The following is a 12,884-nucleotide window of genomic DNA, read 5'->3' on the forward strand; positions in this document are numbered from 1 at the left end:
AATTACAGTATTTTAAAGGCATCCGGATGCGTATATAAATAGGAAGGGTTTAAGAGGGATATGGGCCAAATACTGACAAATAGGACTAGCTTTATCTAGGATATCTGGTAGATGTGGACGAGTTCGACCGAAGTATCTGTTTCTGTGCTGTACATCTCTGTGACTTCAAATGCTCATCTACAGTACAGTTCATTTAGATTAATTAGGCTCCACCTAATGGCAAAGATTAGTTGGTGCGGGTAGCAAGTGAAGACCCAGGACTACTGGCACACACCAACTTCTGCCACCAGATGGAGCCCAGGTCATCCATGTGATTTCAGAAGGGGTGCAGCGAAAGAAGAAACCCCAGGTCTGAGATAAGAAGACAGAGCAGGAACAAGAGCCAGGGAGAAGAGGGACTGGGGCAGGGTAGATGTGAGAACCAGAGTAGGAACATGGGCTGTTTAAGGTAAAAACCTAGAGACATGTTGGAATGTCCCTCTAAGCTGCATATCCTTTCTGAGGGTCAGTGTGTGACACATTGACTTGCAGTTCTGAAATCTGCTACTTTACACGAAGGTCCATGCAATGGCAGGGAAAATGAAAGGAAACACAGAATTGCCAGGGATGAGCAGTTGAAGTCTCCAGTGGCTGCACCATACACCGAGGATTTCAAAAGTACAAATAGAAATTGGAACCCAGGAGGAAAAGAAACCTCAAGACCAAGGGCTGGAGTGGAAGCACTAGAAAATAGGATAATGGGTGCATTGTAGACCATAGAACAGGAAGTGGCAAACAAAGTTAAATCCTGGATCAAAGTCCTGGAATTCACTCCCTAAAGGCATTGTGGGTCTACCTACAGCACACAGACTGCAGCAGTTCAAGATGGCAGTTGCCCCCATCTACTCAAGGGCAATTAGGGACAGGCAATAAAAGCTGTCCAGCCAGTGAAACCCACATCCTATGACTGAATTAAAAAAAACTCAGTGATGGAACGGATATGTTGAGGTTACTTTAATAATTTTGTTAAAGTAATTCAATGTTAAGACAATGTTAAGCAGGACTTGATGTATTAAAAAAAAGGTTTTATATTTTTGTTTCAGGTGATTGCATCTACATCCTGTGTAGGGATGTGGATTCCTCTAGCATCAATGATCACAGATTTGACGACAGCAGTGTAAGTATTCCTTTTGAGTTTACTATTACACCCAGGTCGTATTATATTTTAATGGTCTTCATTAAATTCTGGGAAGTAGAAATGCCTTAAAAGCACTTAGTGCCTAGACCAAGAAATCCAGATCCTTTCAACTGAATCTCTCATTTTTATACAAAAATAAATTGTTTTTTGTGGCCGTTGGAGATGGAAGAGTCTAACATCTGTTTCCATATCTCTGATGTGAGTTTTAAAGTAACACACTCATGTGTTTCAATAAGAACCAGACAGTGTTCCAGCAACACAAAAATGCGATTAAAATTCTCCCAGCAATGCATTAGCTGCATTCTCCAGATTCAGTGGGAGGGCTGTCAAACATACTGCTTTTTGTGAGTCAGTTCTACAAACATTCAGGCAAAACTTATGCAAAATCAACTAGGACAATTGTGGACTGCACAGTAGGTCCAGATGGCCTAAAGTGTATTCTGTGCCTGGTCTTGTTTTCTCAATTCTGAAATGGTTCATGTTCCAGGGAAGGTAAAAACAGACACTTCAAAGATACTCTGACACTCTCCTTGGAGTGCAGCAGCATTGACGTTAATGTATGTGAGGAGCTTACTACTCATCCTTCAAAATGGTGACAACTTGTCCATCTTGCTTCATCACGCTTTGAGTGCAAATGCTTTGGTGGTGAGGCAGAGTGGGAACCAAAAGAAAAGATAAGGTAGCAAATCTCACAATCTGGAGTGCACTTCTCTGCACAGAGTCGAAAATCTGTGGGTCGAGAAGTGGCCTGTCCAGTTACCTGAAGAGCCATGGTAAAGACACATTAGATATCATCCTTAAGTAAAGGAAAGCCAATGATATCAAAAGTACAAAACAAAAAAAAGCTACCATAAATTATGCTACTCCATCATGTTACAGTGTCTAATATTGAATGGGAATGAATCAAAGCAGTTGCCATTTACTTCATTTCTTCATTATGAGCTATGTTAGAATAGTTAATAACAGAGCTGAAAATGTGTTGCTGGAAAAGTGCAGCAGGTCAGGCAGTATCCAAGGAGCAGGAGAATCGACATTTCGGGCATGAGCCCTTCTTCAGGAATGAGGAAAGTGTGTCCAGAGGCTAAGATAAAAGGTAAGGAGGAGGGACTTGGGGGAAATGTGATAGGTGGAAGGAGGTCAAGAATAATTTGATGACAGTTACCTTTAATCTGAAATGGGTAATCTCACAACCTTATACTATGAGTGAGAACCATGCTCACAGAAACTGTGGTTTAGAGATGGGAGTCTAAAGTTTATGAACCTGATTCACTGAATTAAGTCGTCATGTGGAATGCCAAATCAGAGTTATCCCTCAAGTCACAAGATTAGCTTAATTCTCTAGTACTTATCACAAAATACTTATATTTTCAAATCATTTTCTTTTCCTGGATCTTTGCCAATTAAGCAGGCAACCTGTTCCCAGATATAAGCTCCAACTGCACTGGGTCAGTTGCAAGTATATGTATAATAAGTAAAATATAATTATATGGAGAATAAATAAATGTTATTATTATGGACTAGGCCAGACTACTCAAAATATTCTTAAGTAGGCAGCCCTGGACCTAACTTTGCAAATTGTTTCGGTAAGTGTACAGTGAAAATTACCAAGTAACAGCTGTTAGGAAAAAAAAGGACTAGCTTTGTGATATTATAATAATTAAATTGATGAGATTCACAAACCAATAGTGGTCAGAAAACATGGGAGCAAATCTACATCTACACTTTGTGGATATCCACCATGTGTGGACCTGTGTTGTTTTTGGCAATATAGCTCTAACTTGTTTTGACAAGGGAGTTTTGGTGAGATGTGACTAATTTCTATTCTTAATTTGTATTAGTGCTAGAAACACACTCTGCAATTATAAGGTACAGTCCTCCCAAAGTACTTATAATCTAATGCACCCTTTCATGAGTGGAATAGAACTTCAAAAATTATCCATTTCCAAGCTTCCTTCAACTAGATGTTTTGAAATGTAAGACAAATGTAGTACCATCATTATTAATTTCATTAGGAGGACAGCATGAACATTAAGGAAAATGCTGTCAGTACCAAGGAAGTTCATGGTGAAAAATTCTAAAACATTCAGCATTATATATCTAGGAATGATACTAAATCGTTTAATTGAACTGTACTTTGTCAGATAAATGTCTTTAACTACTTTATCATTACTTCTCCAGGTATTTTGCAATTGTCATCCATAAATTCCAGCGAATGATGATAGAAGAATTTGGAGGTGATGAGCTATTCTTGAAACGATTTCAGAATACACCTGTCAAGATTAGTACAGGACCCTGTTGTTGCTGTTGTCTTTGTTTGCCTTTTGCAAAGATTTCAAGGTGAGCTATAGATTTGGTTGAGAAAAACATTTTGTGGAACGACAGCTCATTCTGCTATCATGCATGTTTTGTTAACACATTCGCTGCAATACGATTGACGAATTGGGGACACTGTTCCTAAAGCACAAACTTTTAAAATGTGCATTGACTGTAATGTGATTACATCGCCAACACTAAGTGCAACCATCGCGTTATAGAAAAACTACATGTATTGTCAGTTATAGTTCGTAAGGCTGGAGGGATCAAAGAGTATGAACGGAAGTCAGGGAATGGATACTGAGTTAGATGATCAACCATGATCAGATTGAATAATGGAGCAGGCTTGAAAGAGCAGGAATAGGCCATTTGGCCTTATTTACTATGATTCTATATTGATTTGGAAACAGGGCAGTATTTAATGTAGGTGATGGGAGTCTGTCCTACCAATTAGAGAGCTGGTGAAAATACCATCACCATTTTATTTGGAGGCAGAAGTATTTTTTTTTAGATTATATTAGATTACTTACAGTGTGGAAACAGGCCCTTCGGCCCAACTAGTCCACACTAACCCGCCGAAGCGCAACCCACCCATACCCCTACACTTAACACTACGGTCAATTTAGCATGGCCAATTCACCTGACCTGCACATCTTTGGACTGTGGGAGGAATCCGGAGCAAACCCACGCAGACACAGGGAGAATGTGCAAACTCCACACAGTCAGTCGCCTGAGGCAGGAATTGAACCCGGGTCTCTGGCGCTGTGATGCAGCAGTACTAACCACTGTGCCACCATACGTATCTGTTAACATCCACAACTGTGGGCAATTGTGCATGGGCGCTAGTCCGGAAATATGCTCACGCACAATATGTCGTGACTAACGATTTTGATGACACCATCTGCAAAGGCCCAGAATCACGATATTAAAAAGAGGGTTCATTAGGAGGTAAGGGAGAGAGTCAGGGTGCGGTATGGGAGCCAGGAGCTGTTCAGTGAGGGCAGGCAGGGAGTGAGGACCAGGGGCCAGGAAGAGTGAGAACTGTCCTCTCACCTATCTCCCTTTCTCCCATTCACACTTCCCTTCTTTATCACCCCTTCCCTGTCCTCCCACCCCATTCGCTACCACCCACCCCCATTCAACCCCACTGCCCAGATCAGATGCAGTGAAATGTTTTTGTGAAGATTTTATAGCTTAATGAATACAATCTTTACTCTTCTAGTTTATAATATATTTCACAATGGGATAGAGTTCTATTCTGAAAATCTTTGTACTGGATATATCATGTGTGTTCTGCTTAAAGGCAAGTCCTTCACTCATTGTCTGCTGATGCTTCATCCTGAACTGCTTCCTTTGCAGATTCCATCAGTGGTTTACAAGGTTAAAAATCACACAACACCAGGTTATAGTCCAACAGGTTTAATTGGAAGCACTAGCTTTCGGAGCGCCGCTCCTTCAGGTGATCATCAACCACCTGATGAAGGAGCGTCGCTTCAAAAGCTAGTGTGCTTCCAATTAAAACTGTTGGACTATAACCTGGTGTTGTGTGATTTTTAACTTTGTACACCCCAGTCCAATACCAGCGTCTCCAAATCACTTTCAGAGGCAGGCTGAGGATACAAATATACCTTAAATAAAATGAGAATTGAACCCTGGTTATTGACATTGATCTGAATCACATGTGAACCAACTGTGCTAACCAGCTCCCCCATTGGAACTAGATATTTAATAAAATTGACAATAAACTTATGCAGAGACTGACAATTGTGTATATTCTTCCGTAATTTTCTGGATATTTTTAGACAATATTTCACTTTCTAAAAATTGTTCAATTTTATGCCTATTCCCAGTTTTTTATAAAACAGTTGCTTATATTGAATTCAGTTCGGAGTATTGGCATTTTTTTCACATATGAGTACAGATAATGAGAATTAGTGGTAAGTCTTGCAAGGAGAACATCACAGCAACAATTGGTCCAGCCATCATAGTCATATATTGTGATGTCCCAGGTGAAATCATTGAATATGAATGAAGAGCAATATCTTACAGGCACTTTGCTTTATTTAATTCAGATGTTAAAGCTTCAGAACAAATTGCCACTAGTTTGCCAATGAAAAGATTTTTAAAAATGCCTGGCTTGAAAATCTTAGCTCCTGGCTACACTGTATCTATAAGCCATGTAATGGGAGATTGTGCATTCAAGCATTAACAATGCAGTGAAGGAGGACACAAATGACCTTGAGCACATGCTGGGGGAATAGAGGGTGAAGCATGTAGGAACCACTGAAGGAAATCTTTATTAGTCAGGAAACAGTATTGGGGAAATTGATGGAATTAAAACCCTTAGGTCCCAGGGCCTGATGCTCCTCACCCAGAGTTTTTAAGGAAGTGACCCGAGAAATAGCAGATGCATTAGTGATCATTTTCCAGCATTCTGTAGACTCGGCAAGAGTTCCAGTGGACTGGAGGGTAGCTAATATAACCCCACTCTTTAAAAAGGGTGGAGGAGGGAAAACAGGAAATTATTGGCCAGTTAACCTGACATTGGTGGTGGAGAAATCATTAATGATGTAGTAACCGAGCATTTGGAAAGCAGTGATAGAATTGGTCCTAGTCAGCATGGATTCACTAAGTCAATTGTGGGCAATTGTGCCTGCACATTAATCCAAAACATGCTCATGTACAATATATCATGACCTACGATTTTTGCCTAAATCAATCATGCTTGACAAATCTTCTGGATTTGTTTGAGTATGTGACCAGTAAGAGTGGACAAGGATGAATCATTGGATGTTGTGTATCTTAACAGGCTTTTGACAAGGTCCCACACAAAGGATTAGTAATGAACATTAAATCTCATGATATCGGAGATAATGTATTGATGGGATAGAGAACTGGTCGGCAGACAGGAAGTGGAGAGTTGGAATAAATGGATTCTTTTCACAGTGGAAGGTAATGACAAGTGAGGTGCAGTAGGATTCAGTGTTGGGACCTCAGCTGTACACAATATACATTAACGATTTGCACGAAAGAACTGAAAGCAATATCTCCAAATTTGTAGATGACACTAAGCTAGATGGCAGTGTATGCTGTGAGGATGATGCTAAGAGGCTGCAGGGTTACTTGGGCAGACTGGTTGGGTGGACAAATACTTGGCAAATGCAATATAATGTGGATAAATGTGAGATTGTCCACTTTGGTCGCAAAAACAAGAAGGCAGATTATTATCTGAATGGTGGCAGTTTAAGAAAAGGTGAGATGCAATAAGACCTGGGTGTCATGGTGGAACAGTTGCTGAAGGTTGGCATGTAGGTGCAGCAGGTGGTGAAGAAAGCTAATGGCATGCTGGCCTTCATTGTGAGAGGATTTGAGTATAGGAGTAGGGTTGTCTTGCTGCAGTTATATAGGGTCTTGGTGAGACCACGCCTTGACCATTGTGTGCAGTTTTGGTTTCCTAGTTTGTGGAACGATATTCAATACTATTGAGGGAGTCCAGCGAAGGTTCACCAGATGGCAGGACTGACAATATGAAGAATGACTAGATTGAGTGGGCTTGTACTTGCTGGAATTTAGAAGAATGATGGGGGGGGCTCTCATAGAAAGATATGAAATGCTGATGGAACTGGACATGCTAATTGCGGGAAGAATGTTCCAGATGTTGGGGAAGTCCAGAAGTAGGGCTCACAGTCTAAGAATAAGGGGTAGGCCATTCAGGACAGAGATGAAGAAGAATTTCTTCACACAGAGAGTTGTGAACTTGTGAAATTCTCTCCCAGAGGAAGCTGTTGGGGCCTGCTTCATTAGATATATTCAAGTGGGAGCTGGATATGGCCCTTGTCGATGAAGGGATCAACGGGTATGGAGAGAAATTGGGAAAGGAATACTGGAATTGCATGGTCAGCATTGATCATATTGAATAGTGGTGCAGGCTTGAAGGGACAAATGGCTTTCTCCTGCGCCTATGTTTCTGTTTCTATGAAACTGTAGATGATCTTCTGATACAGTCTACCTTGGTGAACTATGCCTGATTCAAATTCCTGCTTCACAGTAGCTATTTAGGATTGTTTGTTTTTTTTGACACTTTCACATAAGTTTTGTTGGCACTTTCTCTCACTTCAAAGAATGATGTAGAGTTTCAGGATTAGATTAATTAATAAGAACAAAAGGAGGTAAATATATTAAAACATTTTGATTAATCATTGGTAAATTAACACAAGTGATTGTAACAATTTGTACCAGTGCATATATTTAACATAAATATATAATATAAATAATACCTATATGTTATCCTCTATCCTGACAGTGTTTGCAAACTTACAGTAATTAATTTAACTCAGAGTATCTAAACTTAATGCAACAACAAAAGCCTGTCGTTGCCCTTCACAAAGTGTTAATTTGTTAGGTTAAATATGTTAAAAGTGAACAAAATATCTACATTTACCATTTTTAAGCTATTGTCTAAAATGCTAACATTTGTTTCTGTTCTTTCAGGCGCTTGATATTCTTATTGAAATTGGGAACATTTCAGCTTGCTTTCTTACGGCCAGTCCTAATGATCTTCACATTAGTCCTTTGGGTGAATGGGACATTTAGTCTGGATGATGTATGTTGTTTTTTCCTTGTCTCATAAATGCTTACAGTACAGAGGGAGACTATTCAGCCTGAGGTGTTCGCATTGGTCCACAAACATCTGTTTACACTAATCCAATTTCCCAGCTCTTGGCCCTTAGCCCTGGAGGCTAGGGCATTGCAAGTGAATATCAAAATACTGCTGAATTATTATGAGAGTTTTAAACTTAACCACTCTTTCAGGCAGTGAGTTTCAGATTCTCCAGATGAAAATGATTGTCCTTAACTCTGCTCTTAGCCCTCCATCTCTTGTGTTAAATCTATGCGTCTGGCTATTGAGCTTCTACTCATAAAATGTGCCTTCCTACCCACCCTATCCATGGCTGTCATAATTTTATACATCACTATCAGATACCCTCTTAAACCTGACTATTCCAAGGAAAACAACTCCAGCCTTCCAATCTTTATTCATGGCTTAAACCAGCTTTTCAAGTAGAATCCTGGTAAATTTCCTCTGCACCGTCTCTAATACAAGTACATTGTTCCCATTATACGGTGACCAGAACTGCATACAGTACTCCAGTTGTGGCCTAACCAGCATTTTATGCAGTTCAGCATAACCTCCCTGCTTTTGTACTGTGTTTTGGCTGATTAAGGCAAGTTTCCCATATGTCTTCATAATCACTTTATCTAACTGCTTCACTACTTTCAGGGATCTATGGATAGATATCCCTCTGATCTTCAGTCCTTTCCTAGGTCCTATCATTCAAAGTGTTATCCATTGCTTTGTTAGCTATCCCCAAGGAAGCAGAGTGTGAGGAAGTGTAGACAAGATACTTTGTGAATTTGTAGTTTTATAGTGGATATTGATGCATTGCTTATCCTCAGAAGTGGAATTCAAAGTCAAGATAGGGAAGGAAAGATTCAAAGGTGGATCAGATGAACGTGAGAGAAGGATAAAAACTAAATGTAAAATTGGTCAAGTTTTCCAATTACAGAGAAGAGAAGAAGCAATATTGAAGAAATCATTGATTTATCAAAAAATATTGTGTGGGGAGGGTTCTAATAGACCTACTCCTACCCCATACCCCAAAAGAGACAAGCATAACTGAGACACATGTGGATACCTGTAGCTACATCTTTGATTTGGAGAGATTGTTCGAAGTGAAAGTGAGCTCAGCCAGAGGAGAAGGATGGTAATGGGTGGGACAATACAGGGCTCCTTTCAAGAAAGAAGCAGTGAGCCTTCAGATCATCCTGATGGGGGTGGACATGTCGAGGGATCATACTCCCATGGCAAACAGGAGGCGGCTAAAGCCAGGACACTGGAAATTATGGAAACAGTATAAAGCATCAGAAGATTCACACATTGAAGTGGAAAGAGACTTGGATGAAGGGAGACAAAATAGTGTCAAGTTGGGAAGAAATAAGTTAAATAAAGTGTTGGTGATCAGTTGATAAATCTTACATGTGACAAATTTTGCTTCTTCTTGAGGTAACTAAATGATCCTTGTATTTTAAAAAAAGCTTTTTAAAATAAGGCTAATCCAGTCTAAAAATGCACACCATAATTTTTCAGTGGTTGCTGCAGTGTACTGTTCAATGAAAATGATGAATGGCTATAGAGAAAGCTCTGAAGAGAGAACTGTGCTGAAAGAAGACTGGCTAAGAACTCTAACTCTTCACTTCTTCATGTCGTGTCATATGTTATTACATTAACGATTAGCTGTATGTCTTCACATTTGTGGTCCATATTTGGGTTTCAAATCTCAACTGCAGCATCAACAGTTAGGTACAAAGAGGAGTTCAGCTGTTACTACATAAGATTGATTATATACAGCAAAAGACACCAAAGAACACGTGATATAGAATTAATAATAGGTGAATGTGTTTTCAGTGAAGATAACAGTTTATAATTTCTTATTTTACAGCTTTCTGCTAGTGGACCTGCAATATGGATTAACTCTTCCCTTGGTGTGTCCACAATAGTTGCACTGTGGCCCATTGGAATTGTTTTTAACAAAGTTAAAGATGAACTAAAAAATCAGAAGATAATTCCAAAATTCACTCTTTATCAGGTAAGGTTGGACTGTGCATGTTTTAGGTACTTACTTGAGCTGAGATGAGTGGTTTGCCAACGCCTAAGGTGATTTTCCTTATGCAATTTCCTGCTGTTCAGCTTATTAATTATACAAATAGACTCATCAACACCTGTGTCATGGAATGCAACAGGAGAGGTGGAAGCTGTCATTGCTGCCAGGACTTTGTCAAATGCACGCCACTGGCAATATATTTCAACCTAAGCTGTACACCACTTCAAAGTGTGAACTACCCTTCACAATTCGGAGAGCCACTGTTATTACTAAGGACTTACTGAGAATAGGAAGCTATGTGCTCATTGTAAGTTTTGTCAACAGGGACCAGAAGGGTTATTGGTGAATAGGGTAGTAGAATAGGATCTTTCTGCTGACTGGCAAAGGATGCTAAACCAACAGGGTCCCCCTTGTCCTCACCTACCACTCCACCAGTCTCTGCATCCAATGCATCATTCTTAAGCATTTCTGCCAACTCCAACTAGACCCCACCACCAAGACCATCTTCCCCTTTCCATCCCTCTCTGCCTTCTGCAAGAACCATTCCCTTTGACAGTCCTTGGTTTGCACCACTTTCCCCACCAACCCTACCCGAATCCATAGGTGCCTTCCCCTGCAACCGGAAAAGATGCAAAACTGGCTAATACACCACCCCCCTCACACCCATCCAGGGCCCCAAACAGTCCTTCCAGGTGAGACAGACGTTCACCTGCCTCTCCTTCAACCTAGTTTACTGCATCAGGTGCTCCCAATGTGGTCTTCTCTACATCGGGGAGACCAAACCTAAACTTAAGGAATGGTTCACCGAGCATCTCAGCTGGGCCCGTAGGGGCCAACCAGACTTCCCAGTCACTGCCCATTTTAATTCCCCATCCCACTCCCTTTCCAACATTACCATCCTTGGTCTCCTCCATTGCCATAACGAAGCAAACCGGAAATTGGAGGAACATCACCTCATCTTCTGCCGAGGCAACCTACAGCCCAGAGGATTCAACATTGAGTTCTCAAATTTCAAATAATAGACAATAGGTGCAGGAGTAGGTCATTCTGCCATTCAAGCCAGCACCACCATTCATTATGATCATGGCTGATCATCCTCAATCAGTATCCTGTTCCTGCCTTGTCCCCATAACCCTTGATTCCACTATCCTTAAGAGGTCTATCCAACTCTTTCTTGAAAGTATCCAGAGACTTGGCCTCCACAGCCTTCTGAGGCAGAGCATTCCATACACCCACCACTCTCTAGCTGAAGGGGATTCTCCTCAACTCTGTTCTAAGTGGCCTACCCCTTAATTTTAAACTGTGTCCTCTGGTTCGGGACTTACCCATCAGCGGAAACAATGCTTCCTGCCTCCAGAGTGTCCAATCCTTTAATAATCTTATATGACTCAATCAGATCCCCTCTCAGCCTTCAAAACTCAAGGGTATACAAGCCCAGTCGCTCCAGTCTTTCAACGTAAAATAGTCCCACCATTCCGGGAATTGATCTCGTGAACCTACGCTGCACTCCCTCAATAGCCAGAATGTCTTTCCTCAAATTTGGAGACCAAAACAGCGCACAATATTCCAGGTGCGGTCTCACCAGGCCCCTGTACAGCTGCAGAGGGACCTCTTTGCTTCTATATTCAATTCCTCTTGTTATGAAGGCCAGCATGCTATTAGCTTTCTTCACTGCCTGCTGTACCTGCATGCTTGCTTTCATTGACTGATGTACAAGAACACATAGATCTTGTTGTGCTGCCCCTTTACCTAACTTGACTCCATTTAGGTAGTAATCTGCCTTCCTGTTCTTGCCACCAAAGTGGATAACCATACATTTATCCACATTAAACTACATCTGCCATGCATTTGACCACTCACCTAATCTGTCCAGGTCACCTTGTAATCTCCTAACATCCTACACACATTTCACCCTGCCACCCAGCTTAGTATCATCAGCAAATTTGCTGATGTTATTACTAATACCATCTTCTATATCATTAATATATATTGTAAAAAGCTGCGGTCCCAGCACTGATCCCTGCGGCACACCACTGGTCACTGCCTGCCATTCAAAAGGGAGCCGTTTATCACTACTCTTTGTTTCCTGTCAGCAAACCAGTTTTCAATCCATGTCAGTATTTTGCCCCCAATACCATGCGCCCTAATTTTGCACACTAACCTCCTATGTGGGACTTTATCAAAGGCTTTCTGAAAGTCCAGGTATACTACATCCACTGGATCTCCCTTGTCCATCTTCAGAGTTACATCCTCAAAAAATTCCAGAAGATTAGTCAAGCATGATTTCCCCTTCATAAATCCATGCTGACTCTGACCTATCCTGTTACTGCTATCCAGATGTGTCATAATTTCATCCTTTACAATTGACTCCAGCAATTTTCCCACCACTGAGTTCAGACTAACTGGTCAATAATTCTCTGTTTTCTCTCTCCATCCTTTCTTAAAAAGTGGGACAACATTAGCCACCCTCCAATCCGCAGGAACTGATCCTGAATCTATAGAACATTGGAAAATGACCACCAATGCATCCACGATTTCTACAGCCACCTCCTTCAGTACCCTGGGATGCAGACCATCAGGTCCCAGGGACTTATCAGCCTTCAGACCTAACAGTCTGTCCAACACCATTTCCTGCCTAATATAAATTCCCTTCAGTTCAGGTCCTTTGGCCACTGTTACATCTGGGAGATTGCTTGTGTCTTCCCCAGTGAAGACAGATCTAAAGTACCAAT

General features: G+C 41.0%; 1 protein-coding gene across 2 annotated transcripts in view; it reads left to right on the forward strand.

The window, feature by feature from the left end:
* Nucleotides 1-12,884, forward strand: part of LOC122555549 (organic solute transporter subunit alpha-like) — a 32,613-nt gene that overhangs the window by 7,813 nt on the left and 11,916 nt on the right. Inside the window, exons 3-6 of one of the 2 annotated variants that reach the window (XM_087992401.1) lie at nt 1,063-1,156; nt 3,356-3,514; nt 7,982-8,093; nt 9,991-10,137. In XM_087992401.1, the coding sequence (XP_087848527.1) occupies nt 1,063-1,156; nt 3,356-3,514; nt 7,982-8,093; nt 9,991-10,137 (512 nt within the window). The remainder of the gene's footprint in view (nt 1-1,062; nt 1,157-3,355; nt 3,515-7,981; nt 8,094-9,990; nt 10,138-12,884) is intronic. The other variant, XM_043701574.2, reaches the window with a different exon arrangement.

Source organism: Chiloscyllium plagiosum, unplaced genomic scaffold (genome assembly GCF_037043375.1).
Source record: "Chiloscyllium plagiosum isolate Xiang-an unplaced genomic scaffold, Cpla_swu_hap1 HiC_scaffold_12, whole genome shotgun sequence".
Lineage (NCBI taxonomy): Eukaryota > Metazoa > Chordata > Chondrichthyes > Orectolobiformes > Hemiscylliidae > Chiloscyllium > Chiloscyllium plagiosum.